Here is a 21,345-nt window from a genome sequence, read left to right on the forward strand (position 1 = left end):
AATCACTCACTGCTCTTGAACTTTAAAAAATATATATAGCTAGTGTTATTTGATTAGCATAATTTATTAAATTTCTGTAGGCTACCTGAAAATCACTGTTAGACCTGCCTGAAATGCACCGTTTCTATTTGTATCTTTGTTGTATAGTAGGCTATTTTGTGCTATTGCTTGTAATTTGATTTGCTCTTATTTTACAACTGACTATTTACTAGTGAAAATGTAGCCTGTTAAATTTTTATTGGTTAAGCTAGTAGTTTTAGCAGGTATCGAAACTGGAATCAAGGATTGTGATTTTTTGCTATTATCTAAAATTTTGGTGTCATAACTGGCTGTTTTTTTTTTTTTCCCATGGCTGGTAAAAAATATTTCTGGCCGGTAAATTTCCTTAAGTCACCGGCCATTGGCAGGTCTGGCAAAAAGTTAGTCTTAGGCCCTATTCACATATATCTTCATATCTGTCTTTTAGCTGGATATATGTATGCCCTTCTTTGTATTCACTTGTCACTTTAGTCAAATGATAAAAACCAGAACCAGACCATTATTTTTTCTTTATTCTCTCTAAAGCATGCATCGCATTGCACTTCCTCAAATTACCATCTTATTTGCCAGTAGCTCAACAAACTTCCCTGTTTGTGCAGCCTACACATCAACATTAACCCTCAATTTCTGTTTGGTATACAGAGAGAGGCCAATTTAATAGCTTGAAAATATATATTTAACATTGAACCATCAGGATGATTGTTAATTTTGAAATCACTTAAACTTAAAATGAAAAAGCTCATTCAAATATGAATAAATACCATAATATTATATAAGTAATACTAAAATAACACTGGAACATCATTGCAAACCTCAAACAGGAAATTCAGTCTGAGCAGAATGTGATGGTTAATTATGTTTCCCTTGGTTTCAGCAGGTGTTAAGAAGGTAAACCAGTCTGTTCCTGCTGATGCGAAAGGAAGCCAACCATCTGTAACTAACTACTTAGACAAGTAAGGACTACTTCTTGACACTTCTTCATTGATTCCCTCAACAGGGCAGTTTGTGATTCTCCCAGTCAGTGCAATCTCAATTTATGAGTTTCTGATTCAGTGCCAACTCTGCAAAGTCAAGTCTTGTGTAGCTGTTATAAATCCACTAATATTATCACACCAAGACATCTGGAAAGTGATAGCATAATGTGCAGGGCTAATGGGCTCTCATTTAAAGGGGTCATATGATGCCATTTAAATTTTTCCTTTCTCTTTGGAGTGTTACAAGCTCTTGGTGCATAAAGAAGATCTGTAAAGTTGCAAAGACTAAAGTCTCAAATCCAAAGAGATATTCTTTATAAAAGTTAAGAGTCAACCACGCCTACCTAAAACGGCTCGTTCTAACACGCCCCCACATGTATACGTCACGATGTGGGAAGATTTGCATAACGCCGCCCAAATGTTCACGCGAAAATAGAAGGCGTAACTTTAGTTCTTGCTGTTGCCGCCGCTGCCATGTTGTGGAGTCGCTGTGTGTCTCGCTTTTTTAGAACGATGAGCTTTGTAAAAATCGACGCGTTTCAGAAAGGCGGGGCATAGAGGAGAAACAATAATGTACATTATATGGACAATAATGTGTTTTTTGAACCTTAAACCGCATAAACACAAACGCATTACACCAAATACAGAAAATAATGTTCTTTTTACCAACGTCATATGACCCCTTTAATGAGTTTCTTTTTGTACTGCTGGGAAAAAATCTTAATAGCATGTTGAGTGAGAAATGAAAGATCAGATCGGAGTTGATGCTGGTGCTGTTTTGTCTAGTCTGTGTATTTTCTGTGGAGAGAGAGATGAGTCATTTACTGAGGATGGACTCGACCTGCACTACTGGAAACACTGCCCGATGCTGCAGCGCTGCCTTCAGTGCAGACAGGTGCACACACACCCAAGCACATGCGCTGTCATATTTCAAAATAATTCATGTTGGTTCAACTACACCTCAGTTTGCAAAGTGTGCTAATATAGCATGTTTGTGCGTTCGTTAGGTGGTGGAGATTGCGAGCCTGACAGAGCACTTGCTGACTGAGTGTGAGCGGAGGGCAGATTTCACATAGTGTCCTCTCTGCTCCGAAGCTCTCACCCGAGATAAGCTAACTGAACATGCTCAAAGCGCTGCTTGCAATCGTGAGTCTTTGTGTGGTTGCACAGTATTTTTATTCCATGCTCATCCAGAAACCACACTCAGTGCTGTTACAAATGTGATACCAGGGGACAAAATGAACAGTTTGGCAGGTGATTTGATGTAACGCCATATTTCGTACTGGCCATGAAACTGTAGTTTAGATTTTTTTTATGAAACATATACTGGGGAAGGATTTTGTCCTTACAACATTGTAATTTTTTATCTGTTGTTTTCCATGCACATTTGTGATGAACACTGCAGCTTATTGAGTCATTTGCCACATCAGATACTAGCTCGGACAATTGTCTATTTTCCTCCTGTATCCATTTTGACAGTGTTGGATCAGGAATGAAGAGACAGGAAGTCCGGGGTGGAGATGGAGCGTCTTTTATTAATGTCGCTTACCAGCTTTGCTTACTTCCCTCTATGTCTGCCCAAGTATTGGCATACGTCCCAGTTCCTGGGTGCACCATATACTTGTTTATCAGTTCTTAACAGAAATATAGGAGGTAGTTCAGCCTTGCATATAAAACTATGATTATATGTTGCACAGTATAAGAAGAATAAAGACTGAAAATATTAAAAGCATGCGTGTTCCCACATCAAGTTAATGAGAGGAATATTTTATATTCCATGTCACCACATGGATTTCTTAAGAAAAAAAAACATTCCTGTCCAATAAATGGCGTAAGAATATTTAAACATTTGTATTATCTTCCAGTTCCCAAATAATATCACAGATTAGTAACTGCAACCTTTTTACTTGCTTTTACTTGCATTTGGTGCTTGGCAAGTGTTCACTTTGGTCCCTTTGTGTCACACTCTTATTATACCTAAAAATAAGACAAGACTGCCCACTCTATCATCAGATCTGTTTATCCATATGAAGTTCACACAGTGTCACTAGAAATGACCTTTCACACCTGCAGATTTATTGTGTTATTTCTATAAGTAGAGAATTTTCAGCATTTTTTGTTTGGTAATTGAGTTTCCTGGTGATGGATTTATTCTTTTGTCCTTTTGTCAGCACCAACTTCTGGAGATAATTGTAATCACTGTCCTCTCTGCCATGAGAACTTCGCCTCAGGGGAGGAGGTGAGATCACACACAAACACACCCATAGGTGCTACTCATTTATTGTCACGAACAACAAAATAACAAACAAAAACACCTGGTGCACGAATGCAGTCTGCCATAACAGCAGCTGTAAAATTATTGAAATTAATTCAAATGATTTATCCATCATAAATAGCTTGAAAAGTTCTTGTTATACTCTGTTCGGGTCTCTGTTGCACGTCATACAGATGAGCTCATGACTGTGACTGACGCTGGAAAGGTGTTCACTCAAGAATACTTTACCTCTCAGCTCTGAAAAGTCACATGGAGTAACACCTCCAGCTGACAAACAATGTTTTAAGTATTCAGTGTTGGCCGTGTCTTCTGTGCCAAATGAATGATGTCTCACATCATGTACCACATAAACTGGTATGTTGTCCAGTTTGTTGTAAACCTGTTTTTGTGAGGGTTACACTGTCCCTGAAATACAGTGTGAGCATTGTTTTGAAACAATGAAAATATGGGCAATCTTGTTATGAAAAAGAGAATGACGTTTACCAATATGTAAAGAATTCACTTTAGACACTGAACAAATTATTACATAAAAAGAGATGCAGTTGTCAGTATCTTTAAAGATATCAATTATCTTTGATTAATTTTAATGGACTTAACTGATGTCATCATAATTTATGATTATGATGAACAACACATTTCCTTTTACTTTAGTATCAGCTAGGGCTGCAAAACGATTCATCGTGATTAATCGCATTTAAAATAATAGCTTATGTTCACATTCTATATGTGTGTGTACTGTGTATATTTATTATGTATGTATAAATACACACATACATGTATATATTAATGAAAAATATGTTGGATTTATATATAAATTATTTATATTTATACAGAATATAAATTATACAAGTAAAATATATACTATATATATATATATTTTTTTTTTAAAATATATACATATGTGTGTGTATTTATATATACTTAATAAATATGCACAGTGCACACACATATAGTATGTAAACAAACTTTTATTTTGAATGCGATTAATCATTTTGCAGCCCTAGTATCAGCACAGGGTACTGTTACTTTAGTATTTTTTAATACTATTATAGTATTTATTAATATTTTGAATTGGGTTTTATTTTTATATTTTCAGTTTTGGAAGGTTTTAGTACCTTAATGTGTTTTGTCATTTATATTTTTATTTTTTGTAATATTTCTGTTTAGCTTTATATTTACAGCAATTTTTTTCAATTAATGATTTTGTAAAATTGTTTTGGTTTTAATTTTAATTTACAATAACACTGGTTTAGGAAATGCATTAGTTGTTCTTGACCTGTAAGAGGTCTTTGGCTAGAAAGACATTCAATCTGAAATGACACGAATAGCAGAACATCGCTAGATATTATGCAAGGAGTTTCCGATATGTAAGAGCTGATATTATTTCTAAGGTTTAGGAACGTAAGAACACGCATCGAGACTAAAACCAACTCCATAGGTAGAGATTATTTACATGAGCACCCATGATGGTAAGTGAATAACTTCAGTATTAAGTGAGCATTAAAGTCTCTCACACACACACACACACGTTCCTCATACAGCAGTGTAACAGTGCATGTCTTGTATGTGCAGGTCTGGAAGTCTCACCTCATGGGAATTGAGGGTTGTAAACAGAACTCACGGAGGAGAGCGGTACAGCAGAGCACTCTCTCACACGCACAAGGTGATCATTCATCTCCTTTGGCCTCAATGAGACCTTTACAACCCCACACTGTCCCCCACTGCCCCACATTGCCCCATAAAGCCCCTATAGATCCCAACTGCCCCACACAGCTTCCACAACGTACAGGAGCCCATCTGCCCCACGCGACCTCAGAGAGTCCCACAATGGGGCACACACTGCCTCTGAATAGACTGATCAATAAAGTATTATTTTGAATACTGTTTACTTTGGCTAAACTATATAGTATCGCACAATGCGTTTCTCATTAACTCCTCAGGTGTTTGTGTGTTTGCGTTTCTCTTATTCTTTGCCTTCAGGAAAGACAGTCAGTACAGCTATAGCTAAGACAACAACGGTCATATCCGAGTCCAAGGCTCGAGGGCTGGGCAGAGGCAGTCGCATCCCTGCTCCAGCTTCCAGGATCAACAGACGCACCAGAATTCTTCCAGGCAAGGCCTCTAGCCACCGACTACAACAGGCATAGCACACTACATGCTAACTCTAGTAGCTTTGCTGAAATAATCTCATATGAGTGATTCATAGCAAAAAAATCTACTTTATATCAGGTTTCAAATAATGCATTATTGCACTCTTATTGCTGTACTGATTTAGAAATACTCCCGTAAGATAGCATCATTATTCGAAGCACACATTATCTTTGCCACCTGATATAAAATGTACCCATTAATGAATGTAAAATATCTAAAATGTGTGTGTGTGTGTGTGTGAACAAAAATACTTGAGCTGAAAAACAGGTTTATGAGCAGATATACAGTTTGTATTTTGCTCTCTTTACCTTTTCAGGTGGATCACCTGGATTTTTTTGTAATCTATTTGAGAATTTTATTCTTGTTTGTTGTTTTATACTTGTTTGTTTAGTGTGTGCGGTGCATGTGCATATTTTGTGATTGTAGCACTTTGATATTTAATGGTTTTTAAAGCATCATTAGCACCATAGCCAAACATAAAAAGTAGCCTTTGAAAAGAAAGCAAAAATTCTGTTCAAGAGATTTGAACCTTAGATTCTTATTGTATCTGATTCATATAATGCACTTAAATTTCTTAAAGCACTCGCCTTGCAACATTTAGTTAACAAACAAACAAAAATGTTGTTTTTCTTGAAGAGGGCAAAGGCTAATTCAAGCCGCAGAACTGCCTTGGTGCTTCTCAGAGAATCAGGACTTGGAAAAGGGATGTTGCCAATACATGAGGCCACTGCTGAGAGAATAAAGAGCCATAAGGGATGATGATGCTGTTAGACTATTATTTCAGATGTTTGGTCTTTGCATTTGCTTCAGTATTAGAGAAACTCTTGGCCTGTTTTGTTGGCGCGTAAATGGTTTTGTCTAGTGTGTGATGTGTTAAATCACTGGGTATCATCTGCATCAAACTGTGCTGTTCTATTGATTGTGTTAGAAATGAAATGCTTTAGTCCAGTTATGCTTATAAAATCATTGAGACCGAAGATATGAAACAACATAAAGGCAGTTTGAGTGGAATAGGCTGATCCTGTGCCTGAAAATAAGCCATAATGTCACTTTTTAAAGTATTTGCATATAGTGAAGACTGAACATAGGTATGCAGTCAGAGTTTTCCTATGATGTGAGACATGATAGTCAAGGGACTTCAGGGAGGGAATTTTCAAGGTACAACCCCAATAGGCTTTAACAGCATGTTATACCGGAATAAAACAAACCAATTTAAAACTCTTGGAGTGATCGTAGCACAGAGGCGTTTCTTTGTAAGAATGTTTTCTGGTGTCATGGCTGACATAATGCATTGTCTGTAGCTTGTACAGCTCACTGCTGAGACATGCATTATATAACTGACAAAAATCAACCCCTGCAGACATGATTCACTCATGTGGCATTACTGAGATGTCTAATATTTATTATAATATATTATCACTTATTTATTGATTTAAATAAGTCAACCTGAACAGTTATTTCAGAGTGGAGAGAGTGATCTAAAAGTGACAAACTCAATTTGTTTGCACAGATGACTGACACATACCCAATAGTATTAATTTTTCAGTCAAAAGTATAAATATTTATTACTATTTAGATAATATATAGGTGATAATGGTAGAATATCATATATTGTTTTTTTGTGGAGTAGAGCTTTTTTGTTGTTTGCTTTCATTTGGATTTAGGTGATAATGGTAGAATATCATATATTGCTTTTTTGTGGAGTAGAGCTTTTTTTCGCTGTTTGCTTTCATTTGGATTTATTTTCATTATAGTAGCAGAATTAAGAAGCACAGTATCATAGTAATCTGGAGGAGGTACCTGAAAATGTTGCACTACTGTGTGCTGTCAGTCCTCAAGGACATGATTGCGAACTTTTTTTGGGAACCCTAAATGAATTTACCTGCAAATTAGAAAGTACTTTATAGGTGCAGTTTTAGTCTGGCCACTTTCTATTTTCCTCAGGTGTACAGTTCACAACTTTAATGTTGTCTGTACAGATTAAGCGTTTGCTCTTAGACATGCAATGAAGACAATTTAAGACATATTATGAAACAAGATTTAAAAGATTTATACTGATGGTAATTTGAATTGTCAGTCACGACACATTAATTCAATGCCCCTCAGCTGTATGTGCATTGATATCAACAGAAGCTAATATCTGCTTTGTAGCTTGTTAGAAGCTGTTTTAATAAATGTATTTGAATAAAGTTGTCACATGCTTGTTTTTTGATCTGTTAAAGTACTCTAATGTAATAATGTAAAAATACAATTTAGCTTTGTAAAAGTTTTTGATTGTGACACAAACACCAAACCAAAACAACACATCTGAAAAATGAAATGTTGATGGTGGTGTGTTTATCATGCAATGTTATTCACTCACAAATGAAATGATGCAGATCAATGTTATTTACTCACCCCCGTGTTATTTCAAACTTGTATGACTTACTTTCTTACATGGAACACCATAGAGAACATTTCAATTGAGTTGTATTCAATTATGTTGAAAATGTAAGCACCATAGGAGTGAATAATGACTTCAATTTCAAACTGTTCCTCACACAAAGCTACCGTATGATGCAGAGTGACTTTAGAATATGTGGAATATAGCGCATATCACACATTCTAAACTTTTTAGAATAGGTTAATCATACTTTTATGGTGTTTAAAAGCTACAGTCTCCATTAGGACATTCAAAAATTCTTCTAATGAATTTCTAGCTGTGTTTGGTGCATCATAATTGACAGAAATACATTTTAAATGTATGTTTGATCTTAGTAGATTAGCTTATATATGTTTTTTTTTGGGTCAAAAGTCAAATTACACATGTGGTTAATGTTGGTTTTAAACACCTGCTTTAACCCCCCTTCAATTCTAAACACTGTGAATTGTCTCCTAAAATTCCAATATCATCTTTAACAAACAGCTATTAAAACAGTAAACACACTAGCATACATGAAGACAAGAATCAAATAAATAATGAAGGAATTGCAGTGAAACATTTTCCAGGTTGGGCCAATTTACATGAGTTTTAAATGTTATTGTTTTAAAATGTAAATATATATAATCAATTAATTACATTATTTGTTGGCCAAAACAGGTGTTACATATTTGTATGTTACCTTTTACATTAGCCTGTTGCTTTGTTCCGCCACTGGAGCATGTTGTCATAAAGGTACACTTGTTTATTTGGCATCTTTTTCCATTTATTTATATTATTATTATTTTTTTTCTGTGGGTTTTATCTTTTTAGCCAAGTCAAGGTATGTGTTTAGAATACTTGGAGGGGAAAAAAATCCAATATTCACGGGAGTAAACATGGTTGAGCAAGGTCTATATGCTTATATAATATTCAAAAATGTATCGATTGGGTTTATATTTATTCCCCGTAGATGATAAGACCATAATTGAAAGACTTGTGATTCATTACATTTTACAGTTGATAACACAAGTAATCATCATCCTTCCTTGCAAAATCACAAAAAGAAAAGATGAAATACGTATTGTATTTATTGTATTAATTGTAAATATTACAAATACGCTTCATTTGAAAAAAATATCTTCTCTCTGTCTTTATAAATACTCATCTTATCATATTACAACTTGTCTGGCGCAGTTCAAGTCCTCGTTTCGAACAAGCCTCCACATTTGCAGCAGCTCCTGCGGAACGAGTTTGTGCACCACGATGAGGCTACGAAAGAAGCACGGCTCCCGGTTCAGAGGAGTCACTTTACGCTTAATGATCCCAAATGTCCGGAAGGCCAGATGCAGCTCGGGGACGATCTTCAGCTTCAGAAGGCACATGCCCAGAAACACATCATCAATGGGGTAAAGCTCCACGCTCTCAGAAACCGCAAAGAGCTTGCGGGCCACCAGAGAAGACATGAGAAATCCTCCTCCACCCAAATAAGGTGGATAGCGTTTATCATACAACTCTTTGGGAATGAAATATTTACTCTGGCGGTTTCTGATCGGTTTGGCTTCTAAAATGGTGTCTCCTACAATGAGGTTTTCCACCCTGTTCTCCTCCACCCTAAAGCCAATTAGTTCCACCAGGTTCTTGGTGTGGACAAAAACGTCATCGTCCCCTTTGAAGATGAAGGGAACTCCACTGCAGTAGATGTTGAACCATCTCAGAAAGTTCACCTCCTTTAAGGTGAGGTTGAAGAAGGTGTCCATAAAGTCCCACTGTAAGATGTCCCCGTAGGCTCGGTCTTCATATTGGACCAGGGCTTGTAAATTTCGCGTGTCTTTGCCAGTGGCTGGAGTGCCTAATAAAAATAGTGTTTTGATTTTCAAGCCCTGGATTTCTTGCTCCTTTCCCCAGGTCTGCCTCACGGCTTCTCGCCGGTCATGCTCTTCGATAACCGATTTGACCACGACCAGAACATCCACATCATCGCTGCACTTCTCCGGGTGATTCAGCAACATTGGGTAGTATCTGCAATGTCTGTGCAGGACAAATTCGTGAAATTTTGGGCTCAAACGACGAAACCAGGCTTGAGTCTTCATCGTCGAATTTTCACGACACTGAATTTTATCCACGTCCCATTTTCTTGGCATGGGTTTTCCCACCGGCGCCAAGCCATTACCGTTGGATGCATTTTCAATGGCCTTTATGCTTTTACATGTGGGGCCACACCATTTGCGTTTCACGTCGACTTTGATATCTTTGAAATTCGTGTCCACTGTTATTAACTTCTGAAGCATCAGTAAAGTGGCAAAAACCAAAGTCAGGCTGACCGCAGTCCTTAAATTCTTTTTCTTTCGAAAGAAGAATTCCATTACGCACATGCTCCTCAGAGAGCAGTCCATTCGGGTGGCCAGTGGATTTGTCATGAAAAGTCAGCCAGGTCCGCTGTAATTAATTTTCCAAGTGTTATGGAAATATAAAAATGAGCGAATAGTCCATAAAAAGGCATTTTGATAAAGCTTAAAAACGGTCTTCTCCACTTTCTTTCGTTTTAGTCTCTTGTCCCGTCGTCACTAATTGTCGCAACAGGTTCTTCTCGCTTCAAGTTCCGTCGTTGAACTGCTGAAAATGGGAGGCAGTCATCCTATAAAACAATCGGCTGTCTGCCCTCCTCTCTCCTCCACCTTAACGACACCTACCTGCTACAGGATCTCTGGTTACACACGACAGCTGTGCAAGCGTAGTAAATGAGGGTCCCCAAGAGGAGTTTGAGTGAGAACTAGGCTACTTACTTATTCAATGTATGTAAATATTGGAGTTGAAGTAACTTCTCGTATTTTTAAAGGTTTGCAACACACTTTTCACGTCCCTCTCACAAGCACACTCAGAAAGATGCTCGAAGATGTCAAGGAGTTGATTAGCACTAAACTCATAATTTTAGTATTTAGCGCCACCGTGTGGTTCATAGCATTAGAGTCAGTCAACACGAATTTAACGGCATGATTCTCAGAATTTGCAATAGGCTACGGCTACGCCACGACACATAGTAGGCTACTACATATGAAATTAGATTGTCCTATCAAATGTAAATGTATTTAAATTATATTATTAGTCATTTACATAGCCTAAGTCATATTGTGTTTTCTGCATCATAAAAGCTACAAACATATCTTTAGAACATTTTATACAATTTAGCCTAATATTTGATCTGTACTAAAATGTTTGCTACTGGTTCAGCCAGCCCCACCCAGATGAACTGATGGTCTGCCAAGCTGGTTATGTTGGTCCTAGGTAAGACAACCAGTTGCTGTTGGTTTATAGCCATAAATGACCAGCTTGGTCCAGAGACCATTTAATCATCACAATCGTCATAAAGCAGGCCTAGTGTTGGCTGCATTTTCCAGCAGGGTGCCACATAATACCTAAATGCTTTTAAAACCTGTTAACATTTTCATTTGACAGTGGATTTTCCATGTGAAATCAGTTAAATGTTGGAGCTAGACTATAATGTCCACTATGATGATGTCATGTGTCTGGCAAATGAAGCAATGTTAAGAATGACAAAATCCTTTATGGAAATGGTTTTATGATTGTTACATACAGTACTCAGAGTCAAATATTAGAATATAAACCGCACATATTAATTCTCCCACGGATGTCATCATCAGTAGAAGCTGGACTTAGGGCCAGTTGCATAAACATAGCCACTTTGTTAAGACTGTCTTAACTAGTTTGACCAACTAGCAGTTAAATAAGGGGCAATCAGTTTTATTTATTTATTTTTATTCAAATGAGACCAATCTAACTGACTTAACTTTTACTTTTAACTGTTACTTTTGTAACTGACCTAAAAAAGTTATGACCAGCCTTGAAAGAAAGAAAGAAAGAAAGAAACTAACTTTTTAGGACTGGTCTAAGCAGTTTAAGCAACCTGCCATTAGTAGCCTGTCCATAACATCATATTCACGTCACAGTCTTCAGGCCTATGACTCATTCGACATATTTCCACGATGAATAACTTGCCATCCCATGTATTTTAATCGTTTGCACTGGTCATAACGGTTATAACTTGTACAAGCGGACAAGGACTAATTGATGGGTATCAGCCACCGCCTCAGAAAAGCCTGGTAAAGTTTTCAGCTCCAGTCTTGTGATTCTGTGTTGCGTAGATGATCTGATATGGGTGGGACTTTAGCGGTCACCGGAGATAAACACTCGCAGGACTCCACACTCGGTTTTCGACGCCGAAACTTCAAATGAGGGTGAAGCAGGTAAGAAAGCTTTTACGCTTTTATGTTTGAGAAGTCGTTTTTATGTTACATAAACCTGCACGATCACTTTCGAGTTTACGCAGACTTTATTGGACAGTTTACGATTCAATGTTTAAGTGTGAAATTTAGTTTATTAGGATAAGCTACTAAAACAACGTTAATTCACAGTTTTGGCAAGAGTCTCGCTTGGAGCCTTGTAGTATTATAATCAAGTTGTTTTTCACGGGTTGTTTTATAAACGTAAGTTTGTTAACTTTTTCCAGCAGTAGGCTAGTGGTTGGGGATTTTGAATCACTTAGTGAGTCGAATCGTTTGAATCAGTTTAATAAAGATCCGTTTACGTATCCATTCAGTGCATGCTTTTTGTGTTGATTCATTTTCGAGTTGAGTCGAAAATCTTATCTTTTAATTTTTACATGTTCATTCCGCACCCCTTCTCTCCTGGTTGCGAACTAGACTGGTTCACATTTTTGTCCCAGTTCATTCAGTTTGTTCACGAACTAAATGATTCATTCATTTGGTTTGTTCACAAATGATGGCTTGTTTATGAAAAGGCATATTCGTTAAGTGCTGTAGTCGGTCTTTTAAGGCAGAAAAGCAAAAAAAGAGACATCATTAAACAAAAAACGTGTCTTTGGATGGGAGTGAACAAAAGTATACGTTTACCTAAATCTTTGCCACTCAGTAGCACAAACGTAATTTGTGACGGGGAAACTTATGTATTATTGATCATACAGTGTTCTTAATAAGCTGTGCTCTCTTGTTTCAGATTGTCGTTGGGAGCCACAGACTGCGAGTGCGCGGCACTGTCTCTTTAAACGCGCCTGGTGTGAAAAGTTCAGTCAAGGTCAGTGTCAGTCTACCCAACCCTCTCTTCCCCGCAGTTTCCGTCTGTAGGCAACAGTAAAGCGCTACAATGTAACAAGCTTTCTCACGATGTATCAGCCACGTCTAAAACCGCGCTGATATTGTATTTATTTATACATTTATTACTGGACTTTTATCCACAGAAGGCTGTGCGGAGGAGGGTTCTGCGCGGTTTGATGCAGAGATCGACGTCTGATATCGCGAGCGCAGTGCAGCAGATGGCTGGCGACCGCGGCGAGGCCAAGCGTCTTCCAAAGAGACCGTTTCACGGCGAAGTAGAGGAGAACTCCATCGCGACAATGAATGAAAACGTCAAAATTAAGCCCGGGAAAAAGACTCCGGGTGAACGGCGCGGTAAGGAGAACTCTGCCGCCAAGTGCACTGCTTTGACAAGCGGCTCTGCAGAAGCGAAGATGGACCAGACCGTAATTCACAGTCCCCAAACGCGAGAGGACCCGAGCATTTTCTTCGACGAGGACAGCAATCACATTTTCCCAGTGGAGCAGTTCTTTGGGAACATGGATGTTGTTCAGGTAAGCTAAACTGATTCAGAACACATGTTGTTATGATTGGGTATCAGTGCAGAAATGCAGCAAAATAGCGCTGTTTGAACTTAATTCCGAGCTGTGACCAGCAATTACGTTTGACTTTCAAGGTTCTAAAAAGAACTACTGTATTTTGAAAAAATAATTTCATGTGAACATTTTTACCTGTCTAGTGGAAATGGTCACGTGACCAGAGTTTTACGTCTGTGTAGAGCAGGGGTGTCAAACTCAATTCCTGGAGGGCCACAGCCCTGCAGAGTTTAGCTCCAACCCTAATTAAACACACCTGATCCAGCTAATCAGGTCCCTAAGGCTTATTTAAAAACTAGATTGGTATGTCTGTTGGAGCAGGGTTGGAACTAAACTCTGCAGGGCTGCGGCCCTCCAGGAACTGAGTTTGACACCCCTGGTATAGAGCAGTGATCCTCAAATCTGGCTCTCGAGATCCACTTTCCAGCAGTTCAGCTCCAACCCTATAATCAAACAAACCTACCTGTGATTTTCTAATGATCCTGAAGACATTGATTAGCAAACTCCGGTGTGTTTGATTAGGGTAGAGCTAAACTCTGCAGGAAAGTGGATCTCGCGAGCCAGTTCTAATGATCCTGAAGACATTGATTAGCATGCTCAGGTGGGTTTGATTAGGGTTAGAGCTAAACTCTGCAGGAAAGTGGATCTCGTGGGCCAGATTTGAGGATCCCTGCTCTATAGTATCAAATCGCTATATAGTAAAAAGTGTTAATTTATTATTAATTGAAATGTCTCATGGATCACAGTTGTAATACATGTCAGTTAAGAAACTCGTTGCCCAGTTTTGAATATAAAAAGAGAGAGAAAAAAAAAAAATTATTTAATGATAATATAAAATTAATATATATGAAGAGTTCAGATGCAAAAGCCTCTTAAGGGCCGTTTGAAATTTTCTTATGAAATGAGCAGTTTATCAGGCTCCTATGTTTATGTTCAGTTATTTCACTTTAATGGCAATGAAACTAACCCATTGATTATTGATAGCCATTAAAGTGAAATTACTAAACCTACACATAGGAGCCTTATATATATATATACACACACACAATTGTAGATTTCAAAGTAGTTACATGAATTAAAAGTCCCCCCTCCACTACTGATTTTATCAATATTACTTATTTATTTTTTAACTTTATTGCTTGCTACTTTCTTTTGAATCTATATTTGACCCCATTGTTTTATAACAGTAAGAATGGAGAAAAACACACAAAAACATTTTTTGTTTGTTTTTAGAAAAGACATGTAGTTTCTTTTATTGGGATATAAAAGAAGAAATACATTAGCTTTAAAAAAAAAAGGAATTAAATGCTTTAAATATCAGTTGACGGCCCATGCAGGGTGTGAACTTTCATGGCCCTTTGCCCCAGTAACATAACTCTGGTCTAAGTTAAGCTTCCAGATAAATAACATGCAGCCAGATGGCTTTGTTTGCACACAGTAATCCTAAAATATTGAGGTTAATACAAGATCATGTAGGATTATTGCAATGAATGCCTGTTGATGCTTAATTGGGTGTCAAAGCGCAGCAGGTGTCTGATTTCTTGATGCATAAACTCAATAGCCAACTATATTAATTAATGCAGATTTAATGTGTGAATGTGGCTTTGTTTTAAAAGAGACTGACCTGATTTGTTGCAGGATTACCCAAGCAGAACCCCAGGAAGCAAGAGAATGAGTCGAAGAGAGTACAGGAGCATGCATTACTATGCCAAAGAGGACAGTGAAGACGAGCAGCTATGAGGACACAATTCTTCTCACAGTCACTCAATCTGTCTGCCACTGACAGGGAAGGAGTTTTATGCTGGTAAAACGGACTTGATTGTTTTAAAGCAAGCTATTTTATTCCAAAAGCCTTCTTAACGTTTGAGCTACACTGAGATGCACTGTGTTGATTTATCAGTTTCAATGAGGTACATCAACTAGGGCAAAAATATTAGTGCATCCCTAATTATAAATTTAAGAGCTAAAACCATCATGTTATTGGGGTTTGTGCTGAAAGAAAGCTATAATTTCTATAACTTTCTGTACACTGGGTTTTCTACCACTAGTCCTTACTAATGTGCTCTGAAATCAACAAATACAGTTTTATCAGTCAAGTGCCTCAAATTTGCTGTTTAGACTTTGAAAGCAATTTGAACATTAGCTTGGACATTATGAATTTGGCACTTTTAAACATTCTCTGTTGAGAATGAATAGATTTGTTTTGGAAAAAAAACACTTAATACTTCAGATTTGGTGCTGTATAAATTAAAATTAAAGCATGTAGCTATTTTGTTCTTTGATATGTTTATGATGTAAAGATCTTTATATTGGTTAGTATCTCAGATTAAGAGGCTTTTATTGTAAGATATGAAAAGTTGTAATTTTAAACCAACAATTTCAAACTGTATTATGCATGTGGCTTCACCAGAAATTTGATTTGTCTGTATATGATGATATTTGTATAATCTTATTGAACAGAATTTGCACTAACTTCATGAGTGGCTCAAAGATGTAACATTTTAAAATGCAGTTTCTCTTCTACTCTGTACAAATTATATGAGGTAAAAATTGTAGAAAGTTTATATTTTTCTATTGAAGTGATAAACCAAGTGCTAATTTTTTTTTTTTTTGCTACAAAATGCTTTGTATGTATATGACATACAATTTTTGTGAACATATTTAATGGCAAATCATCTGTGTATTATCATGTGAAAGCTACAATACTCCGTCCAGAGAAAATAAACCTCATTAACAGCTTTGGAAAACATCTTTTTCAACGAAGGCTTGAGTATATTTTGTACAGTAAATAAGGCTATTGTTTGTTGATGGAAGTACTACGAACATTAACTGTACAAGATACCCTGTTCCCACACATGGAACACTCTTTTCAAAGACATTTGGTGCTTAAAATAAACCAATAAAAATGTAAATATAAAATCGGTCACGGTTATAAAACCCTGAAAAATGTTTTCACATAATTTAAACAGAAATGTTGCTTTGGTACAAAAATTGGTATATAACCGAAACTAAAAGTTACAATTAAAAATGTGTGTACCTGAAGCACAATATAACCTCATAATAAGATCAAATGGCCCTGAGGACCTCAGTACTTGCATCAGTGCTTGTGATTCACCAAAGCTGAAACTTTCACACTAAAAGGCCGGCTGCACACTAGACGATTTTAAGGCCGATTTGCACCCCCGAACGATCAGGGGGTGTGGCCTGATTCGTGGCTTGTCGCAAGCGATTTTTTTGTCCAAAAAATCCTCTATTGTGTGGTGTCATTACGATTATTTAACGATTATTTAGTCCCTGAACTCAAATCGTAAATATCAAACATGTTTGATAATTATGACTCTTGATCGGGCTGCCTCTGACGTGATACCCGCGATAGCCAATGAGAGCGAGCAAGCGTCACCTACCGGATGTTGCGTGCTTCTATAGCTGAAACTTGGCAGCCACAAACATGCCATGAAAGCAGAGAACATCACCCATATTCTTTCCTATACTTTGTTTTTCACTGTGAAACAGAATGCGTGCCAGGAGAGCCAGCTGACGACGTTGATTGTCCTCTATTTGTTTTTCTTCTCTAGTCATGAGTGTCCGTGAGATCTCGTGTCACTGTGAAATCGTTCCTACAATCGACAAGTGTGTGGTCTCGCGGTCTGGTCAAATCGTCTAGTGTGCACGTTCAGAGGATTATAAGGCTAAAAATCGGTTGAACTGTCTTCATGTCTGTGGTCTCCCATGGTTTTAAAGTCGTTTTAGATTTGAAAATAGTCTAGTGTGTCCCAGGCCTAAGCTGCATATTTCATAAGAGGATTATGGATGTGCTTTCATTTAACAGTCCTCCTGACCCGTTTGTAGATTTTTCGGGAGTCACAGCTGAGCTCATGGGCCCCTTTCTTGTGGCAGACGATATGAACGAGCTTGAGATTTTCCCTTGTGAATAGCAGTTTGTAGAAATAATCCATGTTTATATCGCCGCTCTTATTGCCCTTCAGTGCCTCAGCGAATGTGGGGATGACAGTCCTTTTCTTTTCTATCCTAAAAAACACCAGCTTTATGATTTCAGAATGTTATTCCTTATCCCTAAAATTGATTTTAAATTGTTATCTTTATCAGAACGGCTAAATACAGATATTTTGATATCGAAATGTACATCAAGATTTACGTGTACTTAAATGTGTTTTTATTTGAACATTTACATTTGAGATTTACTACTCACAGGTGGTCCAGATTCCAGGTGCTGAAGAGGATTCTGCTCTCGCCGGCTCCCGTACGGGTTTATTGAGTGAAGAAATGCGCAGTTGTTCTCATCAAAGGCACCCTGTTAGCGCAAAAGTCTTAGAATCTTACACAAACAGGAACTACTGACAAAGCAGTGATTGACAGATGTTTTATTTTTTCCTTCAAAGAAAAATGATGCTAGACTGAACTAAATAAGACTCATTAGAAATGACACCTGGCAGGTGAACCAGCCCTCTTGAGTGCAGAGCCTGTGGATGTCCCTCTCCGATCTGTCAAAATAGGTGCCATTATACCGTGCAGCCTTCAGCTTCTCTGCCAGGATCTCCACCACCTTTTTATATTCACTTTTTGTCTTGGCATTTGGAATAGTCTGTGTATATCCATTAACCTACAGACAGTGAACAATACATCTCCTTCAGAATAGCGGCAGGCCTCCTTTGCTGCATGAAATAAATTATAAACTCCACTAAATAAAATAAATATCTACAATATTTCAAAAACTAACTGAGTGCCGTTTGTCACACCTCTTTCAAATATCCTCGGATTCTGCTCTCACAGTTATACTTCATGTAAGCAGACTTGGTTTTAAACCGGGCATCAATACCTGACATATAGACATGAGAAAATTAAAAAAACGTACAAATATGCAACACATTTAGTATATGAAATATGTATATTTTCATATTATATTTATATTCATATTTAAAAATATAAAGATGTCATTACATGTCTAATATATAAATGATAAATGATAGAATGAAACGATAGATTTAATGAAATTCTATATATTTGTTTTTAAATAAAACCAATTATTATCATTATTTAGTATTATTAACAGTGTGAAATCAAGGTGATAATAAAGCCTAATAATGTTATCTATGAAAATGACAATACCTTTTTTAAAAATAAATATATATTCATTTCAATAAGAAGAAATGTGAAATAGGTCAGGTTAGGTTTGTGTCAAATGTACCCCCCCCCCCAAAAAACAAACAAACAAATAAGAATCACAGCATTTGTGATTAAATCAACTTCAAGTATGTATGAACGTGTAAATGTGTTAACGTTGCCTCAGAAGAATCAGTTACAGTACACATACAGTAAATGCATATTATGTTATTTCCCCTCACTTACCTTCAAACCAGTCCTTATCTTCTTCTCTGTTCTCCACCTCTGAATTGTCCCTCAGGTTCCTCAGAAGGTCTCCCAGGATTCTGCGCCGCTTGGGAGAATGTTCATCTGACAGAAGATCCTTCGCTGCACTGATCAGAAGGTCTGTGTCTCTGTCCAAACCCAGGACTTGATTTATTTCATGAACAACTGTAGAGAATGAAAAAGCCAAAGCAATCTGATTGGTTACATTATTTATAATTGATCACAATATTATAGTTTATTATATTCAGGCAGTGTCTTCCGGTTTCAGGCCAAGTGTCAGTCAAGTCAATGTAATTCACTCACGTCCATTCCAGCTCTGTCCCTCGGGCAGGAGAACAAGTTCTGTGTTATTGGGAAGATTTTGAAAATACTCTTCAGTAACTACTGTCCCATCCTCGTATAAGCAGACATGTACTTTGGAGCTGGATACCTGTGGATACGATATTAATTGTGAATGTCTGACAGCAGCGGCATCCAAAGGCTTTGTACAGTAACGTTAATACTGATATCAGTAATAATAAACCAAATTTTTTAATACCTTTAGTAAATTACATCCTTTTTTAATCAGCTCCTTCATGTTAGCAGCTGCAATTTCGTATTTTTTGGCCTCGTTGGCACTTCTTATCTTAACCAGCTTGGGTTTTGTTAATTTGTGCATATTTTCTTTTCCGCAAATGCGAAGTTTCTCTTTCGCTGTATGTCTGCATGAGCGATCAAAACAACCACAAGACGCGCGTTGCCACCTCGTGGATGAAAATAAAAATAACACGGACAGTTTATGACCATTTAGTTTCAGTTATGAATAAGATGTGGTTAACATTACTTCGATAGACTTTCACATTTTTCCACAACACAAATTACACACAAACGTGAATGCTGAAGCCTCAAGGACTACAACTACGGGAGAATCGGTCAGCCATTGTAGTTTTAATAAACTTATAATAATAATAATACACTTTATTATTATTATTATTATTGTTATTATTATTTTAATCACTACGGTTTCATAATTCTCCTTGGTAAAAACTGAACTCGCAGTGCGAAACAGAACTTGGATCAAAGCACCACCGAGCCACACGGTGGCGGTATATGGCAGCCCTGCACTTTTCTCCTGCAGGAAAGCGCCAAAACGCTCTTTAACTCACCCTGGCAACGGCTGACAGACGCTATGGCAACCACTACAGAGAGATTCCCTTCCTGACAACTGGCTGAGCCCGCATTTTCATTATATGTAAGTTATTATGATTATGAAAGTAACAGTGCGTAGAGCCTGTGTCAAAAATGTCAGAAATAGTTATTGTGTAAAATTAGCCTAAGTTACATGCGACATGCGTTAGCAGGAGAAAAGAAAGAGTTGTGTACTACAGAGACTGAAATTAATGAGCAGCCTAAAAAGTCTCTGCGTGATTTAGCGTCGCATTTTGTCAATATTCCGGATTTGATTTTAATTCAGTAACAAGCGCTTCACTTCGCCTACGGGAATGATTTAACAACCTGTGAAGCTTTTAGGCGTTTTCAGGGATGTTTGCCAGAGGACATTAACGCTCACTGACCGACCCCTTTTAAAGGGATAGTTCACCCAAAAATGAAAATTCTGTCATTAATTACTCACCCTCGTGTTGTTCCAAACCCGTAAGACCTTCGTTCATCTTCGGAACACAATTTAATATATTTTTGATGAAATCTGAGTGCTCTCCCATAGACAGCAAGGTAACTACCACGTTCAAGGTCCAGAAAAGTACCAAGATGATCGACAAAGTAGTCCGTGTGACATCAGTGGTTCAACTGTAAAGTTACGAAGCTACGAGAATACTTTTTTGCGCAAAGAAAACAAAAATAACGCTTTGAACTTGCGGACGCGCGTTCACGACAGTACCATGACGCGAGCGTGTGGCGGCGCCAGCGCTGACCCAGATCCGGCGTGATGATGTCATTATGCCGGATCTGGGTTAGGCTTACCGCGATAGACGGTGCTGACGGTGATACCGGCGTTACGCCGCAACACTGGTTACGTCACTTGCCCACCGCGTCACCAACCCCCACCGTCGTTTTAATTTTTTATAGTAATAAAATCATTTAGTTCAGTAAAAGAACAGACACTACAATTAAAAACTGAATGCGGCTGCTCAATGCAGTTGAACGACAGTTGCATCACAGATCAGATTTCGTTTCTCCAGTGAGGAGAGTGAGTCGAGCTGACTGACAAGAAGAGTGGGGTGAGACAGACAAGACGATCGCGGATGATTTAGTTTCGAAACGAAATGCAAAAGCGCCTGTTTGGCAATATTTTGGATTTTGAAAGGTGATTTTGGAAGTTTTTTTAAACATTCGTTTCTTATTTAATTGGTTCCACATTGTTTGCTGATTTTTACTTTATTTAAACTTTGTGTCATTTATTTATTTTATTTGACAT

The 21,345-nt window shown here is 37.5% G+C and overlaps 3 protein-coding genes and 2 pseudogenes across 5 annotated transcripts in view; 3 read left to right on the plus strand and 2 right to left on the minus strand.

The window, feature by feature from the left end:
* Positions 1–5,502, plus strand: part of LOC107731174 (centrosomal protein of 104 kDa-like) — a 33,430-nt gene extending 27,928 nt beyond the window's left edge. Inside the window, exons 17-22 of one of the 2 annotated variants that reach the window (XM_016542175.1) lie at positions 914–992; positions 1,800–1,908; positions 2,021–2,159; positions 3,185–3,252; positions 4,861–4,951; positions 5,269–5,502. In XM_016542175.1, coding sequence (XP_016397661.1) covers positions 914–992; positions 1,800–1,908; positions 2,021–2,089 — 257 coding nt within the window. In that variant the 3' untranslated portion in view covers positions 2,090–2,159; positions 3,185–3,252; positions 4,861–4,951; positions 5,269–5,502. The remainder of the gene's footprint in view (positions 1–913; positions 993–1,799; positions 1,909–2,020; positions 2,160–3,184; positions 3,253–4,860; positions 4,952–5,268) is intronic. The other variant, XM_016542176.1, reaches the window with a different exon arrangement.
* A 3,485-nt stretch (positions 5,503–8,987) lies between these two features.
* LOC107731177 (UDP-GlcNAc:betaGal beta-1,3-N-acetylglucosaminyltransferase 7-like) lies at positions 8,988–10,233 on the minus strand. The gene has a single exon (XM_016542178.1). It carries the CDS (start codon positions 10,231–10,233, stop codon positions 9,010–9,012), a length of 1,224 nt encoding a protein of 407 aa, XP_016397664.1. The 3' UTR covers positions 8,988–9,009.
* Positions 10,234–11,949: 1,716 nt separating this feature from the next.
* LOC107731178 (UPF0688 protein C1orf174 homolog) lies at positions 11,950–18,062 on the plus strand. 2 transcript variants are annotated; one of them, XR_001638753.1, is made up of 5 exons: positions 11,950–12,102; positions 12,872–12,949; positions 13,113–13,502; positions 15,183–15,348; positions 17,757–18,062. XR_001638753.1 is itself a non-coding variant. In XM_016542179.1 (4 exons), exons 1-4 carry the CDS (start codon positions 12,088–12,090, stop codon positions 15,282–15,284), a joined length of 585 nt encoding a protein of 194 aa, XP_016397665.1. In that variant the 5' UTR covers positions 11,951–12,087; the 3' UTR covers positions 15,285–16,283. The 2 variants fall into 2 exon arrangements, 1 of the variants encoding a protein (XP_016397665.1); XM_016542179.1 differs by lacking the exon at positions 17,757–18,062 and having other exon boundaries at positions 11,951–12,102; positions 15,183–16,283.
* LOC107731179 (DNA fragmentation factor subunit beta-like) lies at positions 17,221–19,620 on the minus strand (annotated as a pseudogene).
* A 462-nt stretch (positions 19,621–20,082) lies between these two features.
* LOC107731133 (nephrocystin-4-like) overlaps positions 20,083–21,345 on the plus strand; it is a 161,425-nt pseudogene continuing 160,162 nt past the window's right edge.

The sequence above is a fragment of the Sinocyclocheilus rhinocerous genome, unplaced genomic scaffold (genome assembly GCF_001515625.1).
Source record: "Sinocyclocheilus rhinocerous isolate Xijiao unplaced genomic scaffold, SAMN03320098_v1.1 scaffold1600, whole genome shotgun sequence".
NCBI lineage: Eukaryota > Metazoa > Chordata > Actinopteri > Cypriniformes > Cyprinidae > Sinocyclocheilus > Sinocyclocheilus rhinocerous.

Coding starts and splice junctions, on each gene's coding strand:
- LOC107731177 (XM_016542178.1), bottom strand. CDS start 10,233: ATGGACTGCTCTCTGAGGAGCATGTGCGTAATGGAATTCTTCTTTCGA.
- LOC107731178 (XM_016542179.1), top strand. Junction 12,950..13,112: donor GTGTGAAAAGTTCAGTCAAG/GTCAGTGTCAGT, acceptor TTTTATCCACAG/AAGGCTGTGCGGAGGAGGGT. Junction 13,503..15,182: donor GGAACATGGATGTTGTTCAG/GTAAGCTAAACT, acceptor GATTTGTTGCAG/GATTACCCAAGCAGAACCCC.